The sequence below is a fragment of the Oryctolagus cuniculus genome, chromosome 20, assembly GCF_964237555.1.
Source record: "Oryctolagus cuniculus chromosome 20, mOryCun1.1, whole genome shotgun sequence".
NCBI classification, from domain to species: Eukaryota; Metazoa; Chordata; class Mammalia; order Lagomorpha; family Leporidae; genus Oryctolagus; species Oryctolagus cuniculus.
Genome location: NC_091451.1, coordinates 18,068,954 through 18,093,955, shown reverse-complemented (window position 1 = coordinate 18,093,955; position 25,002 = coordinate 18,068,954). Strand labels below are relative to the sequence as shown.

Sequence of the window (25,002 nt, the reverse complement as noted above, 5' to 3'; positions counted from 1 at the left end):
TCTGCAGGGCCAAGTGAGTTGAGGCAAAGGGTTTCAGGACCCACTCCCAGAGTAGCCTTCCTGGACAGAATCAATGACCTTTAGTCCAGGGACACAGCCAGGAACAGATATTGCATGGGGAGAACCAGGGGAAGAAGTACAGGACTTTGCTCTTCTTCCCTATCTCATCGCAGTCTTCTATTGACCAAACTCATTTAGTGCAGCTCTGTGGATGGAGCTCACATGGCTCGGATCCCCAGAGGTAGAACATGGAGGTTTGAGTGTGTCCCCTGAAGGTTCATGCGCCAGCAGCTTGGTCCCCAGGATGGCATTTTGGGGAGGCTGTGGCGCCTTCTAGAAAGTGATTAGGTCCCCGGGAACGATTCCTGTTGGAAGGGATTGGGGCTGATCTCACACAGTCAATCAGTTCTCTTAAGATCAAGTTGTTGTGACATGAAGGCACCTCATTGGCCCCTTCTGCAGCCGTCCATGTTCTTTCTGCTTTTTCAAACTAAAATACAACAGCGAAAGGGTGCCTTGCCAGGATGCCAGTGTCATGCCGTTTGGATCCTCCAGCCACCACTACCATGAGCCAAATGAACCTCTTTATTTGTAAGTTACCCAGGCATAGGTATTTTGTTACAGCAACATAAAAATGGACTAAGATAATGTCCAAACTCCTTAACAGGATGCATAAAACTCTTGTGATTGACCCTAATTTTTCTAGGCTTATTTCACAATCCTTCATCACAGAAACCTAGTTCCATGAAACACTTAGTTTTCACAATTTAGTATACAATATCACAACTCTGCCCCTCTCCCAGTGCTAGTCCTTCTGCCTCCTCAACTTTTCCTCCCCTCTCCACCAAGGTTAACTCCTCTTCATTGTTGCAGAATTAAGGCAAATGCCAAATCCTCTGGCTATCTTCCCTGCCATCATTAACTAACAATTTCTTGGCCTAAACTACTCCTTTACCTCCTCCCAGACTCAACTAGTCTCCAGCAGGACTGTAGATATCCAGGTACCCATCTCTCCCCACTTACATAAGGGCCTATCCTAACAATCCTAGCATTTAAAGTGTCTGCCACACAAGTGACACTCAATACGTTTTTGCTGAGTCTCTCAGCTTCATCATGCCTTTGTCGCCAAAACGTGCAGCTTCCCAGACTGTCCGTTCTGTTAGCTTCCACCACTGCTTTCTGCAAATTCCAAAACGATATAGCCCAGGTACTAAGAGAGAAAAACTGCCAGCCCAGAATATTATATCCTGCAAAGCTCTCATTTGTGAATGAAGATGAAATAAAGACCTTTCATAGCAAACAAATCGAAAGAATTTGTTGCCACTCATCCAGCCCTGCAAAAGATGCTCAAAGATGTGTTACACACAGAAACACAAAAACACGGTCATCAATATGAAAGAAGGTAAAAGGAAGAAAACCTCACAGTAAAAGATCACAGGAAGTTCAGAGCATATATTATAAAATATCTTTGGGAAAATGACAGGGCCAAAACAAAATCCTATTCCTAGCTTCCTCCAAAGCTTTGGCTCTTCCAGGCCATTCCCCACCCCCTTTTGCTGCATACTGCTGCCTATGTTAACTAAAATACCACTCTGTTTACTATCTGGAAGTATGCCTAAACCAACTTTTGCCCAGGACTTCAGGGGTCCTAGATCACTGGGGAAAATGACCTTGGGGTCTCACAGAAAAACAAAACAAAACAAAACAAAAGGCTGGACTCAAATCCCAGCAGACCAAGTGGCAAAAACTAGAAACTGATGTGTAAAGGAAGCCACCAATGAGAAGGCAATTATTCCTTTGATTTGTAACATTGTTTCTTATTGCTGCAAAGCTCCTAACTTATCCAGGACACTACATAGAATTAGCTTTGTATACAGTGTTGCTACTTATTGTCCCTACTTCTGTTAAAGCATACTTATACAACCAGTACTCCAAAATATTGTACCAATGTCTTCAATGCTGTTAGTAAGCCAATGAAACAGGTCACCATTGAGAAGATACTTTATCTAACATTCACTGTTGAACCATTCACTGTTCAATCCTTACAATTAAAAATTTTGTTCTGATGCCTAACTTGAGTTTAATCTCAGTCCAATTAGGTTATCTTCAACTGCCTAAAATATTTCCAGACAAGTTCAAAAGACCTTTAAACACATGTATTGTCTCACAACACTGTTTTCATGTCAGGTAAGCATACCAACTTCTGAAAGCTCCAAAAGTGATAGAATCAAACTTTGAAGTCATGGCAGAAAGGTATTTGCACATGATTTGGACCAGTTCCCTCATTTTACAGCAGGGCAAATGAAGTCAAAGTAACACTTGTATTTAGTAGCCCAATGGTGGGTGTACGGAGTTCATTTTCTTCTTTCTTACTACTCTAACAATGACTATATTGCCTGTGTTGGAAGTATTTCATGATGGGGAAGAAAAGGGGCAGAAGGACAAAACAACAAAGAGTCATCAAGATGATGTCTGCCATCCCGAGAACCACAACTGGGACCAACTCCCTAGCTCCCCATTTGTCATCTTTGTCATACTACGCTGCCTCCTGACCCAACCAGGGTCAAGGGAAGCCACCTCTACTGTGGTCCTCCTTCTAGCTGAGAGCCCAGAATTCTAGAAAACCCAACACCAGTCTGGTAAGAGATTTGCCAAGAGACATTGTTAACAGTACTCAGAAAACCAAACAAATTTGGAAAGCAATCTACTCTTAACACAAAAGAATTCCTGGTTATAATAAACATTGTGGGCCGGCACCGCAGCTCACTGGGCTAGTCTTCCGCCTGCGGCACCAGCACACCGAGTTCTAGTCCCGGTTGGGGCGCCAGATTCTGTCCCGGTTGCTCGTCTTCCAGTCCAGCTCTCTGCTGTGGCCCGGGAGTACAGTGGAGGATGGCCCAAGTGCTTGGGCCCTGCATCCACATGGGGGACCAGGAGAAGCACCTGGCTCCTGCCTTCGGATCAGCATGGTGTGCTGGCTGCAGTGCACCAGCTGCAGTGGCCACTGGAGGGTGAACCAACAGTAAAGGAGGGCCTTTGTCTGTCTCTCACTGTCCACTCTGCCCGTCAAAAAAAAAATTGTGAAAAATCTTTACCCCAGGTACAATAGTACCAACAAGTAGAATGAGACAGCACGGTGGCTATGAGAAGACAAGTCTCTGAGAATGAGCATGAAAGCCCAAAGGTCTGACTCATGATCTTTTCTTTCAGTTAACTGAACCAGCAGGTGTGGAGTTCCAACACAGTGGTGCTAGTGCTTTGTGCTTCCCGACATGGTGACCCCATTGGACACCAGAAAGGACACTGATAGGGCGGTGGTTCCCTTGACAGAATCATGGCTTTCCTGGGCAATTCCTAAGTAACCTGAGACAAGTTACTCATTCTACAGACTACTAGTTTTTCCATCTACAAAATAAGGTTTCCTAGAAGATCTGAATTATTAAAATCCCTTAATCCTAACACTTGACTTTTCCACAGCTTGAGAAATCTACAAATAATTATGAAATCGAAAACTCAATTCAAAAACACCAACTTCCCCATTACTTTGTGACACATGTTATGCTGGGATAATGCCAAAAGCATAAAAAAAAAAGTGCTTTGCAAATTTAGTGTAGCATCAAATTCTCCTGAGATTCTCTTAAAACTCTGACTCTGAGGATCCAGTCAAAACCTATTAAATTAAAGTATCTTGGGTCAGAGGGTCCTCAGAGGACTAGTTTAATGTACCCCAAAACAATTTTGAGTTCAGCTTGATCCTAAATATCATCCCTGCATTGGGCAACTCAATGAGCCAGGATCCTTGGGACCCTGAAATCTAAGAAGTGAATAAGCCTGAGTGTCTTAATGAACAGTCAAGGTTTTCTTTTAAAAAATCTTTAATGCAACCAATACATTTTTCATACATGCCTCCAATTCAAAATGTGAGTAGGCTGCTCCACTTCCGATCCAGCTCTCTGCTATGGCCTGGGTTAGCAGTGGAAGATGGCCCAGGTCCTTGAGCCCTTGCACCCACGTGGAAGACTCAGAGGGGGCTCTTGGCTCCTGGCTTCAGATGGGTGCAGCTATGGCCCTTGTGGACAATTGGGGAGTGATCCAGAGGATAGAAGACCCCCCCTCTCTTTCTTTTTCTCTCTCTGCCTCTCCTTCTCTCTCTGTGTAACTCTTTCAAAAAAATAAATAAATCTTAAAAAAAAAAAGAAAAAAAAATGTGAGTAGGAAGGATAAACTAATTGAGAAAGTCTGCTCAAGTCAATAAATAAATCATGCCTTAGGAAAGCATAACTCCACAGAGTTATTATGAAAATAAAATGAATATTCTACAAAGCATAGGCTTGAGAAACCCACCCATTCCTACTCATATGCCACAAAGTCGCCATCCTAAATGGCATTTAAAAAGTCACAACAATGATAGTTAACCATGTATTGTAAATTCAAAATAGCTAGAAAATTTTGAATGTTTACCATCAAGAAAAGATAACTGTTTGGGATGAAGGTTATACTAATCGTTCTTATTTGATTGTTACACAGTGTACACATGTTCTTCCTAAACATCACATTGCACTCCACAAATCTGTACAATTTTGTCAACTTAAACGGGTGTCATAACAATGCTGTGGAGAGAATCAGAAGTGTACCCAACTGCTCCATGTCTCCAGAGTTCACTTCTAAAGGTTAGCATCTGAATCAACACAACACAGTCCAAACAAAAATTTCACAGGGAATACTTCTGACAAGACAAACAAAGATGAAAGCTTATTTTTTAAAATATAAGTTTTAGTTGAGTTGTGTCTAAGAAAAGGTTTGGCTTCATGGCTACAAACTTGAATAAGTGATGACACCCAAGGACTTCCTTAGGAAATGCTTTGAATTGACCTTGGTTTCAAAAGTCGATCTTTACTGATGTCTTGAGTTTCATGTCAACAGTATGTAAGTTCTTGGTTTTCTCATCATTAGTCCAAGGCCAGCCTACAGCACCCAGAGTAGAAAAACTATGTGAACATCCCATGGTTCAAGTATAATCATGGTTTAAGACAAGTTAACTACATTCAAAATGAAAACCAAAACTTGAGCTGACACTGTGCAGTAAGTGTGCCTTCATTCTAATAGACTGAACATATTCTATGTTATTTAAAGCAAACAGCAAATATAAATGTATACCCCAAATACAAATTTGTCACAAGAAAGCAAGATCTATTTCCATTACTATTGGTCATTTCTCTAAAGCACTACAGAAACTGGTATGTAAGGCTTTTGTTTGTTTCCTGTATCAAATAAAAAGAGGGCCCTTGCTATAACTCAAAATGTCGAAATCAAGTTCTCACCAATCTGTAGGGAATTTTACCCTTCCAACCCAGCACCAAAGATTCTAGTAGAAAAGTGTTCAGATTGCATGAGCTTTAGGTTGCCCATTAACCTTTAATAACCCACAGATTTGTAATCCTCCAACATAAAATTGTTGGTATTGTCCTGTCTTAAGAAAGCAGCTCACTGTATCAATTTACTGCAGCCAACTAATAGCACCAACATGTATACATTTTATAATTTGTTTCCTCTCCAAGTATCACTGTCCCAAGTTAAAGATAAAAAGACAAATGTTCATCATGGATCACATGATGGGAAATGTAGTATTTAAGACATTTCAATCACTTTATCTAAATGCATCTTTACTATTATCTTCTGCCTGCCTTTAGAAAATAGATTGATTGATCTCAATGAAAAAATGAAGGCTACCGTAAGTTAAGTAACTAACTTAAGCTAACATTAATTGTTTTAACCCACGTTCCTACCAGCCTGGCACAGTTCTGCCAGCTGGCGGCAGATTGAGAAAGTATGAGAAAAAAATCTTTCCATTATCTGCTATGTTTCACTCATCACTTAGTCCCATTCATCTATTTTACTACAGGTTTATTAGCATCTCAGAGATAGGCTACCCAAGCATTGTCTTGCAAAGGAAGAAATTGCTGAATATTACACTTGAGGAAAGAGTAATTTGGGAGCTCTGTTTTCACTGGGCAAATAAAAATCTACCACATTGATCATACAGGATTAACACAGAGTCTCTGGAATGCACAGAAACAAGCAGAGAACTCCAATATTTACCAAAAGGACTGAGCATTAGCTCATTTCTTTATCAATACGTAATAGATATGTTATATTGTCACAAGCTTGCAAGCCATGAGAGGGCAGATAGTAAGCAATTATTTCTTCAAACTCAACCTGGGCAAAACTAAACTTATCTGATGTATTTCCTTCCTTTAAAATATATTCTTCCAAATGCCCCTAATTTGAATTAATAGCACCAATGTCTATTACCCAAGATTAAAAAAAAAAAAGCCTGGTCATCTCTCATCCTCTACTTGCCTCCTGAGTCCATCATCACTCAGTTTCCAAGGCATTTGTAATTCTTTAACTCTTCCCTCTGTTGGTCCCATTCAATTCTGAAGACATTTCCCAGCTAGCCTCCTGTCTTCTTCACCTTTCTCACTGGCACAGAAACACCTTCCGGAGAGCCTCCCCTCCACCTTGGTAACAATCCATATGGCACATAGGACAAGACTCAGGATCCCCAAGAGGTGCCGATATTAGAATTCCTGGCCCACACATTTTTCATGATTAAATTGCCTATCATTCAACACCATCAAGTCTAACTCCATCCAGCCTTTCTTCACAAAAATCTCAGATTAACTCCTTGGCAATTTCATACTGTGCTTAAATTAACCCATTCTGGTTGCTATCTACTGCCCCAGCTCTACACCGAAGCCACCTCATCTTCTGCAACGCCCTTCCCTCTCTGTTTTGCACACAGAACAATGTACACATCCTTTAAAACTGAGCCCAAACACAGCTCTTCCACGAGCCCAGCCTGACTTCTGAGGCTGAGAGGACCAGCCTTCTCCGATTACACAGCACAAGACTTGCGTCTGTCTTGGAAATTAACATTTAGACCCTTACAGTTATCTGTATACATCGTACATCTCCTGCCAACCCCAAGCACCTACGACCTACAGCATCCACCGAGATCTTACACCAACTGAGTTTCAAGAACTTTCTATTAACAAATTTTACGTGAAGAGCTTCACACTGAAGGAGATTACATCTCCAATTGCATTGCTTGGACAGCCTTTGGGTTTAAAGAAAACCAAGTGGTATATTTGTCAAGGACTCCACATCAAATGTTCACATATGATAAAACCTATCTTCTTTGAATTTTAGAACTAGATAGAGGATATAAAAAGAAAATATTCATTTATCGAGAAGACAGTTCAGGCAGAAAGCATTAGTCTTGTTTCATCCATCAGTGAACCCTGCCCGGAACAAAGATCCACACACAGCAACAAGCACAGGCTTGAACCAGAGGTCTTACTTTGCAGTAGACTATCATGTTTGGAGAACTCTCCTCTGGGTCAGCAATTCCCACGGCTCTTTGATCCCCAGATCCCTGAGCCATCCTGAGCGTCTTCACTCACCCTGCAAAATAAATGGATAGATCAGTTGAGTTGTGAAGGAGTTGTATCAAGAAATCCTTGAGATACCAAGAACTAAGTATCTTTCACCAATTACCTTGAAAACAAAACATGACATTTTCTTGTTTTTCCTCATTTAGAGGTATTAACTAAAGCTATTCCTATACATTGCCCCAATTCCAAAGCAACATTTTTTTTATTTTCAGCACAGATCCAGGTACCCTAGGAGTGAATAAGCCAATCTTTTTTTTTAAGGTTTATTTATTTTATTTGAAAGTCAGAGCTAAAGCCAGGAGCTTTTTCCACATCTCCCATGTGGGTGCAAGAACCGAAGTATTTGGGCCATCTTCTGCTGCTTTCCCAGGCACATTAGCAGGGAACTGAATCAGAAGCCAAACAGCTGAGACTCAAACTAGTGCCCACATGCATGCTGGCACTGCGGGTGGTAGCTTAACCTGCTGTGCCATAGCACCAGCCCCACATGCCTCCTGGACAAAGATGAAGCCAATCATATGGACACTGAGATGCTGATTTTTGTCTTAAAGTTCATTTTCTGATTCATTCTATGCCTTAAAATACGAACATTTTAGTAGGGAAACATAAATAAAGACCATTAAGATCATTATACAAGTTGAGTAGCCATTGTCCCAAAGGCTTGGACCCAGAAGGGTTTTAGATTTTGTATTTTTTTCAAATTTTTGAATATTTTCACATCCAAAATTAGGGACCTTGGGCACGAGAACCCACATCTTTTTTTTTTTAACTTTTATTTAGTAAATATAAATTTCCAAAGTACAGTTAATGGATTACAATGGCTTCCCTCCCCATAACTTCCCTCCCACTCGCACCCCTCCCACCTCCTGCTCCCTCTCCCATTCCATTCACATCAAGATTCATTTTCAATTATCTTTATATACAGAAGATCAATTTAGTATATATTAAGTAAAGATTATCAGTTTGCACCCACACAGAACAAAGTATAAAATACTGTTTCAGTACTAGTTGTAGCTTTAATTCACATTGGACAACTCATTAAGGACAGAGATCCTACATGAGGAGTAAGTACACAGTGACTCCTATTGTTGACTTAACAATTTGACACTCTTGTTTATGGCGTCAGTAATCTCCCTAGGCTCTAGTCATGGGTTGCCAAGGTTATGGAAGCCTTTTGGGTTCGCCGACTTTGATCTTATTCAGATGAGGTCATAGTCAAAGTGGAAGTTCTCTCCTCCCTTCAGACAAAGGTACCTCTCCTCCTTTGATGGCCCCGTTCTTTCCACTGGGATCTCACTCACAGAGGTCATTTAGGTCCTTCCCCCTCCCCCAGAGTGTCTTGGCTTTCCATGCCTAAAATACTCTCATGGGCTCTTCAGCCAGATCCAAATTCCTTAAGGGCTGATTCTGAGGCCAGAGTGCTGTTTAGGACACCTGCCATTCTATGAGTCTGCTGTGTATCCTGCTGGATCATTCTCTCCCTTTTTTATTCTGTCAGTTAGTATTAGCAGACACTAGTCTTGAACCCACATCTAAACACAAAACTCACTTATGCTTCATATAGATGTTATACAGCTAAGATAAAGGTAACCTTATACTTTTAATATTGTTCAGGAAACAGTATCAGAGTATACAGTTTTCAACATGTGATATATAAACACTCAAAGTTTCAGAATTTGGAGCATTTGGAGTTTTGAAATTTTGCAGTACAGATGTCTAACCCCATAATTTTAATAAAGCCCAAAAAATTCTTGGCAAGTATGTGGGGGAAATCAGAACCTTCATACATTGCCATAAGAGACATAAAATGGGGCTGTCCTTGTAGCAAACATTGCAGTGACTCCTCAAAAATTAAACAGAATTACTGTATGACCTAGCAATCCTACATCTACATATATACCCAAAGAACTAAAAACAAATATTCAAATATTTGCACACAAATGTTCTCAGCAGCACTGTTCGAGAGCCAAAAGGTAGCAACAACCCAAGTATCCATCAGTGGATGAATGGATAAACCAAATGTGTATCTCTGTAAAGAATATTAATCAGCCTTAAAAAGGACTCAAGTACTGATCCATGCTACAATGTGGATGAACCTTGGAAACATAACAGCAAGTGAAAGCAGCCAGACAGAACGTCACAGGTTACAGGTGCCTTTGTATAAAATATTCAGAATAGGCAAGTGCCGAGACAGGAAACAGACTGGTGGCTGCTTGCAGCTTGGGAGAGGATGGATCAGGGTGACTACAGCGTCTCCGTCAGGGACGATGAAAATATTTTCAAACTAAATAGAGGTAATGGCTGCAGATTGCTCTGAATGTATTAAATTGTCACTGGATTATATACTTTAAGAAGTTAATTTTTACATTATGTGAAATTCATCTACATTAAGATACCTGTAGTTAACATGACCTTTTCAAAAGCCTGAAAACGGAACAGAGAGATAGCAACAAGCATATGGAACTTTTGATAATTAAATTCAATTCTTGGTGTGACGCTGTGTTTACTACATGGCCTTGAGTTACATAACCTGTCAACTCCCTTTCTTAATCTCCCTTCAGTGTGAACATATGAGCACCTGCTGTATGCTAAGAACCATGCTGGGGCACATTCTTCTACACTGCTCTTGGCAGAACGGTAATTCCCTGGAATGCCTCACAGGAAAGGGTCAAATGGGCTGAGTGTGCAAGTATAAAATCCTATACAAATGTTAACACTAATCTGGGGTATTTGCCCAAAATGCATGGGTTATTTGCCAAACTTTTATAAATGCCAGACTCCACCCAAGGGGGGAGGCATTTTTGATTTAAAACAAAACTCAGGAAACATTTTATTATAGAGTAAGTTGATACCAAAGGTCATTTCATAAGAACAAATTGGATAGAAGGTAGGAGAGAAATTTGTCATTTGTACTAATAATTTAATTGCTCAAAATACCCTATTGGAATATTGTTGCCTGCTTTATCATTAATGAATTAGAATGTACTTTTAAATTAGATCGCATAAAGCGAGCTTCCTTCTATTCTGTGCCAACTGTAATGCCAACATTTCTATGAATATAGTACTATGAAGACAATTATTCTCATCAGAAGCTTTTCAAGTTAAATGGACATCACACTGTTTCATTTTTAAACAAATACTTATCTGCCTACTCTTTGCCTTCATGCAGAATATAACAGAGCATGAAAAATAAAAACTGAATCCATTTGTGCACGCTCATTTATCTATGTAATACATATCATCTGTGTAATAATGTAACAGAGCTATTTTGGGTTTCCATGCTTTAGTTTAAAATGAACACTTTCACTTTAATGAGCATATTCTCTTCTAATGAGGAAACTGTGTTATAACAGCAAGGTTGGAAATGACCTAGAAACAAATGTGTCAGCCCTCCCTTTGTCTTTCCCTGGACACCCTCTTCCACTAACAGCAGCAATTCTACATGTTCAAACACACTGATCTTCCAGGGTCTGAACTCTCAGCTGCAGAGCAAATGAGGCTAAGTCTCTGTGTTGGGAATTTTAGTCTTGCACTCAGGGAAAAAAGTTATGCTTGGCTCTTGTACCACCTTGCATTACTTTTAATTTCTATTTATTTGAGAAGCAGAGAGAAAGGTAGAGAGCAGAGTGCTATTCTATCCACTTGATCACTCCCCCCAAATACCTACAACTACCTCCAGCTGGGGCTGCATCAGGACCCAGAAACTCAATCCAGGTTTTCCCATGGGAGTAGCACAAAGCCAATCATTTGACCATGACTCCTGCTTCCCAGAGTCTGCACCGACAGGAAACAGGAGTCGGAGGTAAAGCTGGGCGTTGAACCCAGGCCCTCTAATATGTGCTGGAGACACCCTAGCCAGCACGGTAGACACCTGCCCCTAGCAACTCTTCTGAAACTCAGACAAGCCACTTCACTCTCCTGTATCTAGAAAGAAGCATTTCTAGAACAGCAATATAGCAACCTACTATGCCAACAAATGTTGGAACTACAGACAAAACCTACGTTGTTAAGGACCTTATAATTACATGCACTGACTGTAAAGCTAGGGTTCAGGAAATCAAAATACTAGATTTTCATTACAATAAGGTGCAAGATATTTCTTTTAAATAAAGTACAGTAGAAATGAATAAGATTTTTTTAAAATCTAGTGGTAGAATAAACTTCATTTTTACATATGGTGTGTACGTAGGCATAGTTAATAATGCAGGGAATTCTAATATTTGAAGAATGTGAATGTTTTTCCTCAAACTACAGAACCGCATTTCAACAGAGAGCAAGTGAATAACATTATCTTCCTAGGATGACTCACGGCAAACCAAAGAGGAAAACTAAAAATGTGTTCAGACCATGCATTTCATCATCGCCACGAGGAAGCTTCCTGGTTACCAGCTGGTCACCGGCATCGGACAGATCCACGCCTGAATCCTGGCACTGTGGCTACCAGCTGTGTGGTCTGGGATGTGCCACTTCACTGTGCCTGTTTTCCCTTCTCTTGTCGCCAACCTCAGGGCTGGCATAGCAGAAGCCCTTTGAACTGCGAGGCCTGGATTGCCCTCACCACTGTCAGAAGCAAGTCAAGCCGAGACGTCTCTGGATCTCAGTTGGCTATTAGGGGTAGAATCAGGCATCTGAGGACTTTGGTCTCCCAACTTTCCTTCAAAGATGCCCACCAGAAGGCCCCATGCCCCCTCTCTCCCATAATCAGTGCCTACATCCCAGGTCATCTCCTTTCCAGGAAGCAATTCCTGTAATATCACCACTCACCACTAGGTTCCAGATAGACTCACTCACCTTCTACTTTCCCAAGATTCCATGCTGGGCCCTGGGAATCAATAGTGATGAAATGGTTGCCTTGAGACTTTCAGAGCCCATTAGTGTTAACAGAAAAATTCTCCAATAGGGCAATATAATGTGTGGTGCTCAATTCCAACGGCTCAGAGCAAGAGGCAGGAACCACTAGCATGGGTATAGCAGGATCAATGAGTTTGAGGGGGGCAGAGTTTGCCATTCCAGCCTGGGTGACAATACACACAGGCATGGACATCTGAAGCCTAAGTAAGTTAAACAGCAGATGACTGGCGCCACAGCTTTAATCGCCACTTGGGATGCCTGGTTCAAGCCCCAGCTCTTCTGCTTTTGATCCGGCTTCCTGCTAATGCACACTGTGAGAGGCAGCAGGTGATGGGCCCCTGTTACCCATGTGAGAGACCTGGATGGACTTTCCAGCTCCTGGCTTCAGCCTGGGTCAGCCCAGGCTACTGCAGGCATTTGTGGAGTGAACCACGAGATGGAAGCTCTCAGTCTGTCCCTCTGCCATTCAAATAAAATGAAAGTGAGTTTGTAAACAAAGAAATGATTTGGCCTAATGCTTAACACTTGGAAGAAAAAAAAATTCCAGGAAGACACTCTGATCTCAAAGAGATGGAGCAGGAAGTGGTCAAGTGCAGAGACATGAGGGATTTGCCCCTATCTGGACTCACTGGACTTTGTTTCCTCGTCTATCATGGGTTTTCTCTCGCAGGAGGACAGTGCTGCACAAGCAGGGGACTGGGAATTTTCAGCCCGATATCCCTGACACCTAGAACAGGGTCTGGCAGTAGGTACTCCGAGAACGAGGCAGCTGGTGAGATTCCACCAAGATGCAATATACTTCTTTTGGGACATTCACCTGGATAGCCACTAAAGCTGCCCAATGGTCAGGTTCTGTATTAACATGTTTCCTGATCTGGGCCATGTCCCCCTCTGCCACTCAGAAGCCACTACGGTCAGGAGCAGCACGTGGGGAGGGGGACAAATCATCGTGAGGGGAGGAGGGGAGGCCCTGTCTACAAACAGCTCAGCATCTGTGATACAAACTGACCAGCCCATCTCTTCAAAGCCAGGACTGTGCCTGCAATTTACTCCAAACGTCCACCATAACTCGCAGCTCCAACAAGTGCCTGCTGTCTTCTTTATAATACCAGCCCCTCTGCATCAGGCAGAACCCAGCACCCAGCAAGACAGTGCGGAGAAGAGCTGGGAAAGGATATGGGAAAGGAAGGTTTGCATTTCAGACCAGAAATCACATCTCAACTCCGGCCTCATTGACGCTACTGGGCAACTAACTCCCCTCCCTCAAGCTCCCAGTATTTCACTGGAAGGTGACGGACCTCTGCTGTGCATGGTTGCTGTTGATGAGGGACTAGTGTGAGCTATGCAAATGCCCTAGCACAGGACAAAAGCAGAAGCTGGCAGTCTTGCTCTGGGTCAGCATTTGGCCAAGTGTAGTCCCCAGGCTGTCAGCATCAGAGTCAGTGGACAAGCATCTCAGAGGTCACCATTTCACAACCACGCCAGGGGATCTTCAGGTGATCCCGATGCAGAGCCTGGAGGAGAGCCACTACAATACCCTTGTGCTGACCAAGTCTACACCATCACGCCTGCCACCCTCAATGCCCATCCCTCCAAACTCTAATCAGGGTAATGGCATGTCAGAGAGGGACAAACCCTGACTCTGATATAGCCCGAATATTTGTGCTGCCAATTAATTTCTGTTGATGTTTTTTCTTCTCCCCCATACTATATCAATTTCACATTGTTTGCTTAAGCCCATTAAAACCCAATGGATTGTTTTTCTGACATCAGCAATGTCAAGCACTTCATAAAAAAAATTTACAAGATGTGTGCAAGCTCAGTAGAACAAGCTTGTTTATATAGCTCTAATCTGACTGAGTGGGCAGGAACCTCCAGGGGAAAGATGGAAGAGCAGCGGCTCAAGAAAAGTAAGTCTTTCTGTCATGGCGGAGGCTGCCAATGCCACATTTCCTGCATACCCAAGTTCAAATGCTTAATGACAGATGGAGTGTCTGTTCTGGGGAATGCACCAAGAGTTCTCAAAGCAGTGGCCGCTCACAGGCCACTTCTCCTGGCAATGCCAGGCACCCTATATTTTACTGGGTCATCGTCACCTGATCATTTCAGGACTTCAGTTAGAATTCAGTGGTTCCTGAAAGCTGGCCCAAGGACCTGAACCAGAATAGAAACCTCTGATATATCCTGGGGGAAATGCTAAATATACATACTCCTGGTTCCCATGCTCTTGAAATTCTGATCCAGGAGACCTCCGGTGGTCCCTGGAGAGTTGCCGCCTAAACGCTCCCTAGGTGATTTGGAAGTTCAGCCAGGTTTGGAAACCATTGACCTGGATTCCAGAGCCTGACTTCCCTTCACCTGATCCCCTCCCCCCACCCCAGGCAGACATACTGAGCTGAGGCTCCTCTTGCTTCCCTTGTACTAAGGCACAAACTCAGTGTAGTAAGTCACAGGTCCTGCGGTCAAGGAACTGGCTGTTCCTCCTGGTGACACCTCTTGGTCTTCTCCAGAGCTTCACTTTGCTCATCTATAAAATGGAACAAATGTGAATGACGCTGTACCAATAATTCTTAGCCTTGGCTGCTCATGACCAGCATCTGGGCAGCTCTTCAGATCAACTGCAATACGGAGTATTATTATTCCAGCTCTACAGAGAACATTGAGGTTGGAGAACATAGGGAATGTGTCCAAAGTAACATGGCCGGTCAGCCAAAGAACTCCAAATTCAAACCCAGGATGGGCTCCAATGCCCAGTCTTTCCAACATGCCAGTCTTAATCTCCAATGAACTCATCATCTACACAAAGTGTTTAGTACAAAGCCTGGTACATAACAGCCCTCAGCTAATCAGTTTTTCCTTCATTTTACTGCCAAGTTTATCAGTCAACTTGACTTCTCCATACCAATCCTGCTCTAAGACATAAATACAATCCTTTTTAAGTTACCACAGCTGCCTGACAGCCTAAACAAATTAGTCTACTAAAGCTGCTTATAATGAAAAACAGCCTGCAGTCTCTATGTTAAACCAAAGTCCAAAAAATTAAGCTAGGAACGAGAGGTAGAAGTTGGCCACCTAACAAGACCTGTGAAGGCATGTGGCACAGCCTTGTTACCGCACCAGGTCCAGGTCCAGGTCCACCCAGGCACACTGGGTTGCCAGGGTTCTCAACCTCACACTGCTCCAGATACTCTCTACCTTGCCAAGCCCCAACACACTCTTGCTGCCCTCCAAACTCTTCTTCTATATATCGCTCCTCCATGTCCCTCAACCTCCCCAAACTTTGACCTTCTATGACCTTGATGGAAATGCGCCTTCCCCCGAGGACATCCCCTCCCCTGCAGCCCAAAGGTCTCCACTACTGTATCTCAAAGCAGAAAGCAACGCAGGCTTCCTCACTGGTACTCCAAAGGATTCCTTTCCTTTCCTCCTACACAAATCCCTGGTCTGGCGACACTCAGGTCACCTGGCAATGTCACCACCCACCCATCTGCACTGCTGTTTCCCACTTCCCTCCTGTGTCTGCCTTTTCATATCCTGAAGCCTGCAGTTTCTATCTGTCAGAAGTTTTATTCTCCATCACTAACTCCTTCAGCTGTCTCAATGACTAACATCAAAGATGGACCACAAAGGCTGAGTTCTCAGTTCTATTTCCTCACCTGAACCTTTTTCTCATCTTCAGCCACATCTGTCTCTCGTGGCTTCCTCCTGAACTTCATGTTCAGTGACTGCACCACCTCAAATCCCAACACAAACATGCCCCACTCTGTCTGGCTTCTTTCCTTCCAGCTCACTCTACATTCAATGCAGTCTTCAAACTCATTCTGGGCCGGCGCCGCGGCTCACTAGGCTAATCCTCCGCCTAGCGGCGCCGGCACACCGGGTTCTAGTCCCGGTTGGGGCGCCGGATTCTGTCCCAGTTGCCCCTCTTCCAGGCCAGCTCTCTGCTGTGGCCAGGGAGTGCAGTGGAGGATGGCCCAGGTGCTTGGGCCCTGCACCCCATGGGAGACCAGGAAAAGCACCTGGCTCCTGGCTCCTGCCATTGGATCAGCGTGGTGCACCGGCCGCAGCACGCAGGCCGCGGCGGCCATTGGAGGGTGAACCAACGGCAAAAGGAAGACCTTTCTCTCTGTCTCTCTCTCTCACTGTCCACTCTGCCTGTAAAAAAAAAAAAAAAAAAAAAAAAAAAAAAAAAAAAAACTCATTCTGACATCCAACCATGGAATCCTCAGCTTCCTTACTATCCATGACGACTCCTCAGCCTGCCCCACTCGTCTCAGTGGTCCCATGGTTAAAATCACCATTCCCAGGGGCCAGCGTTGTGGCATAGTGGGTAAAATCACAGCTTGTGATGCTTGCATCCCAGATGGGTGCCAGTTTGAGTTCTAGATGCTCCACTTCCAATCCAGCTCTGTGCTAATGTACCTGGGAAAGCAATGGAAGATGGCCCAAGTCTTTGGGCCCCTGCACCCACACGGAAGACCCAGAAGAAGCTTCTGGCTCCAGCTTCAGCTTGGCCTATCCCTGACCATTGCAGCCCTTTGGGGAGTGAACCAGTGGATTCAAGATCTGTCTCTCCCTCTCTCCACAATTCTACCATTCAAATAAATCAATTGTTTTCAAAAATCACCATTCCCTTGCAAATCTATGTTCCCTTATCTCCCCACTTCTGGGTTACAGCATGTTGGCAAAAACATCAATTCCACTGGACCAACACCAATCAATGCCAAACTCACATGCAAGCAAATGGACACTTATGGGCAGAGGGGAAATCGGACTGCATTTCCCATTCAGGATCACCAACTTCAGATGGACATGGTCAACACTACCCTCCCAACCTACAATGTTTTCCTATCAAGTCTGCTTGCCCCTGTCTGCATTGGCCACCTCTTGTACCGTCTTCACACTCCAGCGTAGCATCTAGACTCAGCAGAGGGACTCGACATTCACTGAAGGAACAAAAGCCAACAGGAGGCACGTCACGTAGCTTCAGACGCCCTCATCTAAGCCACCTGGCTGGCATCCTCCTCCTCTTACAGCGCCAAGGATTGCTGCATTTACTGAAGTCAAGTTCCTACTATTTGGTTATTAGATGGTGACAGAACATTCCTGTCCACCACCACCCAACAAGGCACCAGTGTAGCAGATTACAGTACAAAGACTTCCAAGACGAACTACCACAGGAGTGGGATTCAGAGAAACTGGAAGTCAGGAGAGGAAATTCAAAACAAGGACACTAGGGCTCTGGAGCTTCTGGTACCAACAGCTACAGCAAATGTGAAACACAGCCCAACCCCTAACCAGACTTAAAAAATTCAATTCACACACCTCACTCAGCTCCCACATCCCTCAGTCACCGTTTCCCCATACACCATGTCTGGCTTTTAACAAAAAATTACAAGGTGTGCTTAAAGGCAAGAAAAAACACTCTAAAGAGACAAGCAATCATCAGAATCAGACTCAGATACAACACAGTTGTTAGAATCATGTGTCATTAACAGACATGAAATTTAAAATAACTGACTTAAAACGTTATAGCTTCCACCAGAAGAAGTGAATGGTAATCGAAGCTGAGAGATGTAAACTCCTTTTTAAAATCTTTCAAGAGGCCATGTTGTGACTAGTTAAGCCATCACCTGCAATACTGGCATCCCATATGGGCACCAGTTTGAGTCTTGGCTGCTCTATTTCTCATCCAGCTCCCAGTGGATGTGCCTGCAAAGTCAGCGGAAGATGGCCCAAGTCTTTGGGCCCCTGCTACCCACATGAGACACCTGGACTGAGTTCTAAGTTCTTGGCTTCAGCCTGGCCCAGCCCTAGCCACCATGGCCATCTGGGGACTGAACCATCAGACTGAAATGCTTATGTATGTGTTCACTTTTTCCCTCTCTTTCTCACTCTGTGTACGTGTGTGTGTGTGTGTGTGTCTGTCTGTCTGTCTGTCTCCCTCTGTGTAAGTCTGCCTCTCAAAAAGACTTAAAAAAAAAAAAACTTGATCATAAGGAAAATGCAAAAAAATCAAAAACATTGTAAAAAAAATGAAGAATATTTTCTCCTAATTCGTCAGCAGAGACCACTGGGAAGCTGAACACTGAGGGAAGACCCAACATTTGAGAGAGAGGAAGGAATGGGGGAACAGACAGACTTAAGGGACCCAAGCAGTAGAACATTTAACAGGTATAACTTAAGTGCAACCAGAATTCCAGGAGAAGAAAAAATACAGGGCACAGGTTTGGAGGAAAATTGACTTTGAAGACTCTAAAATTAGTGATGTGCAAAAACCCATAGATCCAAGAAGATAAGAAAACACCAAAGAGCCTAAGTATCAATACAAGAAAAATGACACCTCAGCCTAACATATTCCAGCACAAAAAAAAAAAACAAAAAAAAACAAAGAGAAAATCTTCAGAGACGTCAGATCCTTGCCTGCAGAAGAGGGGGAGGAATTTCTGAGGACACCAGCAGAAGCCACGCGAGCCAGACGAGAAGGAAACATGAGAGATTCTAGGAGGGCAGTGTTCTTCCAACATCTAATGAAACCATCCTTCAAATGAGAAGAAAAATAAAGACTTAGACAAGCAAACACTAAGGAAGGCATTATTAGCAGACCTGCCACCCAAGAAATGCGCCAAGTTCTTCAGGTAGAGGAAAATTACCTAGGCCAGAAATTTGAAGCATTCCCCACTAAGGAAGATCAAGTGTCAGAAGGAATGAAAGTATTTTTGATTCCTAATTGTCCTATAAGGAAGGAATAGACCCTTGCAAACTATGTTCATAGACAGGAAAAAAATAGTATTCTTTTAAAAATAGCATATTGTAGTCACTATGGAGCTCTGCCACAGTCCTCAACAATCCTCTAGCACAAAGTCCATGACCCCAGAACAAACCTGTTCTGCTGCCCGTTGCTGCACACCAGGGTCTTCCAAGAGTTCAGGGAAATGCATGTTACGAGAAACTAGGCATCAATTTTAAAAAGTTTTTGCGCCATAAACATCTTGTAGTTCCATTTTCCTACGAACTTTGTGGAGTACCCTCATGTGGTTGACACGCTAACAATGGTTTGCACATTTTTAGGTGTGTGAATAAAGTCCAAACAAGGATATTTTATCACAGATGAAAACTGTATGAAATTTGTGTTTATATCCATTAACAAAGTTTTATAAATAAAGACCCCATAAGTCACTTCTCAATTACTGCTTTCACACTATAACAGTAGAGTTGAATGGTAGCAACTAAGGCTATGTGGCCCATTAAGCTCAAAATATTTAGCCTTTTTCACCTAAGTTTTCTTGGCTTGCTATTTGGCCTGTTTGTAAAGGTATCACTTAGGACTCACTGTAAGAGCACCTGGGTTCCATGAAGAATTCTAGCTCCTGACTCCAACTTCTTGCTAACGCAGGCCTGGGAGAAAGAGATGTCTCAAGCAATTGGGCTTCTGACACATACGGGGGAGATCTGTACTGAATTCCTGGCTCACAGCTTGGTTCTCTGCCTGGCCCCGGCCTCTGCAAGACATTAGGGGAGTGAACCAGTGGATGGGTGTGTTCCCTCTCCATCTCCCCCCCAATTAAAAATACAAATTCCTGTGCCTTGACAAAGCCCAAGCACTTTACTTTTCAGAAGATGACTAAGCCCTGAGGAAGCCCAGTAGTATTCTATCATCAACAAGCAGGCTGGTAGCAGAGTTAATCCTGGAACTTTGGTCTTGAGATGTCAGATGTTTCTCTCTCATGAGAGAACTTTTTTTTAAGTAGAGGTTCTATGAGTACAGTTTCTAATACTACTGATTTTAGAAGGCACAGAAGAAACATTTTGTTATTTGCTTATTTCACATGCAAGCCTGCATGACTGCTAGGGAAGAAGTAGGAGGGGCAGAGGAGCTTTGCCAATTTTTATACACAAGGAGGGAATGACTAAGAGATGAAGAGGATGACATGTTCCCAGGGGACCCAAGAAGAAAACACTCTTGTAGGGTTTTTATTATTATTAAAGAATGTCAGTTTTATTCCTTGGGATTTCACTGGTTCTTTTTTCTTTCAAGAACAGATAAAATTAGTATGCACATACCCTAAAACTAAGAATTTAAAGGTAATTATATAAAAAGGTATATAAAGGGTCAATCTCTTCTATGACTCCATAATGCATATACTTGAATGGTGACAGTAGGCTTCTTCTGTTCTTACAACAGTAAAGCTTAACAAGCCAAAGATCTATTCAGAAAGCTTGCCAACCGAAAGCCATGTAAGTCAGAGAAGAAAGGACTGAATAGGTTCCTGGGGGTTGTTTTACAGTTTTACTCATACATGCAGATGAAGACAAAAACAGTACAATTAGAATGTGCCACTTCCTACAGTTAGGCTCTACTTTTTCACAGACCCACTCTTAAGAACAAACACAAAGGCTGGATAGAATATACTAGGAGCTCCAAGGCAATGAGGCCACATGGCACCCAGAGCCAAGAGAGGTGAAGTGCAGAGCCGAGCCTGACGTTCTGTGTAACTGTTTCTGTATGGTGCTTCAACAAGTTCAGCATCTATTCGTGAAAATATCCTTAAATTTTTTAATGTGGAACTCAATCTGTGAAAGGGGTATTTGCAAAAACACAGCAACCATGATATCCAATATTCAGATTTTGAAAGCTTTCCCACTAAGATTAGAAATGAGACAGGATCGCCCACTATCAACACTATTCAAAGAAAAAAGAATATAATCTATTTGGGAGGCAATATAATTGTGTACATGGAAAACCATAATAACCTATGTAGAACTATAGAATGAGAATTTAGCAAAGTCATTGTCTACATGGTCAATAGATAGAAATACAGTTGAGTTTTACATACCACTAATCAGAGAACGAGGGGCCAGCACTGTGGCATAGTATGTTAAGCCTCTGCCTGCAGCACTGGCATCCCATGGGGTACCAGTTTGAGTCCCGGCTGCTCCACTTCTGATCCAGCTCCCTGCTAATGGCCTGGGAAAGCAGCAGCAGATGGCCAAAGTGCTTGGGCCCCTATACCCACATGGAAGATCAAAACAATCTCCTGGCTCCTGGCTTCAGCCTGCCCCAGTCTCAGCCACTGTGGCCATTTGGGGAGTGAACAGATGAAAGATCCCCCTCTCCCTAGTGTCTAACTCTGCCTCTTAGATTAAAAAGAAAGAAAGAAAGAAAAGAGAAGAGAAGAGAAAAAGAAAAAGCTGGTCATTTGGGCCGGGGCCGCAGCTCAACAGGCTAATCCTCTGCCTGTGGCGCCGGCACACCGGGTTCTAGTTCCGGTCGGGGCGCCGGATTCTGTCCTGGTTGCCCCCCTTCCAGGCCAGCCCTCTGCTGTGGCCCAGGAGTGCAGTGGAGGATGGCCCAAGTGCTTGGGCCCTGCACCCGCATGGGAGACCAGGATAAGCACCTGGCTCCTGGCGATGCGCCGGCTGCAGCACACCAACCGTGGCAGCCATTGGAGGGTGAACCAACGGCAAAGGAAGACTATCCTGTCTCTCTCACTGTCCACTCTGCCTGTTTAAAAAAAAAAAAAAAAAAAAGCTGGTCATTTAAAAAAATAAGATGTTTTTTAAAGATATTTATAATAGAACACATGACTTTAAACACTAGGAATACATCTTTTAAGAGCTATGCAGTGCCTTTACAACACAGGATACAAAAACACAAAATCAAAATATCTAAAAGAGATGGACATATCATAGTATTTGATTAAAATAATCAACATTGTAAAGACATTAATGTATTCCTAGATTGGGATAGTCACTTAACACAATCCCAAAATTTCATCAAAAGATAATTTTAAAATTTATGCAGTTATGCAAGTATAAAATAAAATAATAATTTGGTTGTTAGATAAGTAGAGAGATGAGGACAGAGACCGATTCCTCAACCCTTTCCACTGGTTAAGTCCCCAAATATCAGGCTGAAAGCTAAAAACTCAATCCAGGTCTCCACATGGTATCCAGTTTCCAATTACTTGAGCATCACCATTGCCCCGTCCCCCCAGCAGGGGAAGTTGGAGCCCAGAATCAAACCCAAGTACAGCTACTTAACCTCCAAGCCAAATGCCTGCTCCCCAAGCTATTTTTAAGTAAGACCAAGGCTGGAGAACATATACTATAGCATATGAAGACTTATTACAAAGCTCAAATGATTCAGCCAGTATGGTATCAGTATTAGGATAGACAAATAGAATAACAGAACAGACTAGAAAGCAAACAGACACACTTAGGAATGATCACCTGATTGACAAAGGTGACACTCCAGGGCAATCAGACTTTTCAGGAAGTAGTCCTAGGTTAACTAGATATCCACATGGAGAACAAAATTAACTCCAATGTCTTGTTCACACTGTAGACAAAAGTCAACTCCAGGTGAATTTTTAACCTCAAGATAACAGCTAAGATAACAGGGGTGGGCCTTTGGCATGGCAGGTGTCCCCTGGGATGCCCACAGCCCATATCAGATTACCTGCTTAGAGATCCAGCCCCTCTGCTTCCTGTTAACGTACACCAAGGGAGGCAGTGGTGTACGTTAACAGGAAGCAGAGGTGATGACTCAAGGTCTTGGGTTCCTGTCACCCACAAGGGAGACCCAGACTGAGTTCCATGCTCAACCTGGCCCAACCACAGCTATGTGGGCATTTAGGGAGTTAATCAGCAGATAGAAACTCACTTGCATGCATTTTCTCTCCCTCCCCGCCCCCACTTCCTTCCCCCTCCCCCTCCCCTACTTCTTCCCTCTTCCCCCATTCCTTTCAAATAAACTGAAAATTTCTGAAGGCAAAAGAGTAGAGTTTCCATACATTGAAACAGAATCATGACCTCAGGGTAGGCAAAAATTTTAGAGTCACAGAAAATAATAACCCTAAGAAAGATGATGATAAATCAGATTCTATTAAAAGTAAGATCTCCTATTCATCTAAAGAATGAAAGGCAAGCCACTGAGATGACTTTTAGATACACATGACTGGTCAAGGTATTTGTATTAAGAATTTGTAGAAAGACTCCTGGACTCATTAAGAAAAAGGTAATACATTAGAAAAATAAATCAATAAACTCAAATAGGCACTATAAAAGACAAATTCAAGTGACAAAAATAAAGGCATACTGAAAAGGTCCATCATTAGTCACCACAGAAATCCAAGCTGAAACCACAGAAAGATATCACTTCACACCCACTAGGAAGGCTGAAACGTAAAACATGGACTATCCCAAGTCTTGCCAAGGATACAGAGAAATAGAAACACGCATCGGCTGGTGATGGGAATGGAATGGTACAATCACTCAGGAAAATCCTCTGGGTACAAACTAAAGTTAAAATATGCAGATCCCATGGCCCAGTGATCCAGGAATAGGTCCACCCCAAACAGAAATGCACTCATTAAGCACCCTAACACACATACGAAGATGTTCGCAGAGCACTGCCCTCGACATCCCACAAACGGAAAGGTCCCCAGTGGCCTTCAATATTTGGAGAATAGTTCCTGGACCATTCTAAAGAAGACCATGCAGCAATAAAAATGAAAAAAACTACTATACATGACAGCATGGTTCAACCTCTTGAGCAATGTTGTGCCTAAGAAGCCAGAAAAACGTATGAAAATGTATGTGTGACTCTATATGTATTTTTTATGCTTCAAAACTGAGGGCATTCCAGTGTTAGAAACCAGGTTAGGGTGGGCATTTGGAGCAGTGGTTCAGACACCGTGGAGGATGTCTGCATCCCAAACCCAGGTGCCTGGGATCAAGTCCCAGCTCCCTTCCAGCTTCCAATTAATGTGCACCCTGGGAGCCAGCAGGGGACAGTTCAAGTGGTTGGGTCCCTGCCACCCAGACTAAGCTTCTGGTTCAAGCCTGGCCTGGCTCTGGCTGTGGCAGGCATTTTGGAGATTGAACCAGACAATGGGAGGGGTCTGTATGTGTGTCTTTCTCTGCCTTTCAAATAGAGTTTTTTCAAAGGGAAATCAGGTTAGTAGTCCTGCTGGGGAGGTGGAGTTGTGTACTTCCTGGGAGGGCATACAGGTGTTTTCTGGGGGAGTGTTAATAGTGTATTCTCTGATGTGAGAGCAACACTTAGGCATTTACAACTTGCAAATTCGTTGAGCAATGATTTGTGTACTCTTCTGTAAATATGTTAAACTTCAATAAAAATTTGAAGAAGGATAGTGCCAATAGATGCATATTTTGGAAAAAGATACAGCACCTCTGCTTCTTATGGTAGCACTTAAGCCATCTCACATACAGCAATGCAGAGTACTGTTGTGATGGGGTTATGGCTGCAGGGATGGTCCAAGACCCAGAGGTTGCATCTGTCATGTCCTCACGCTTCTGTTTGGACAGCAGGTACAGATCAGAAGCAATAATCATGGAATGAGTAGTATAGCAGTAAAAGGAGATTAAAAAGACACAATTAAAGTAATGGTGCTTTCCAAGAGCTGGAAAGCCTTCCAACTCTTAAAAATTATTTTAGAACTCCTACAGTGGCTAGAATTCACTGCATTTGTCCTTACTCTTTTTTTGAAGATTTATTTGAAATCCAGAGTGATTGAGAGGAGGAGGAGAGACAAAGAGAAAGTTCTTCTATCCACTGGTTCACTCCCCAACTAACAGCTGGGACATGGCCAGGCCAAAGCCAGGAGCTAGGAACTCCATCCAGGTCTCCCACATTAGAAACAGGGGCCCAAGTATTTAAGCCATCTCC

At 43.1% G+C, this 25,002-nt stretch overlaps 1 protein-coding gene across 7 annotated transcripts in view; it reads right to left on the bottom strand.

Annotated features, from left to right (window-relative positions):
• RGS6 (regulator of G protein signaling 6) overlaps positions 1–25,002 on the bottom strand; it is a 612,852-nt gene that overhangs the window by 575,943 nt on the left and 11,907 nt on the right. For all 7 annotated transcript variants that reach the window (XM_051826035.2, XM_008272115.4, XM_008272116.4 and 4 more), the window contains exon 2: positions 7,364–7,467. In XM_051826035.2, coding sequence (XP_051681995.1) covers positions 7,364–7,447 — 84 coding nt within the window. In that variant the 5' untranslated portion in view covers positions 7,448–7,467. The remainder of the gene's footprint in view (positions 1–7,363; positions 7,468–25,002) is intronic.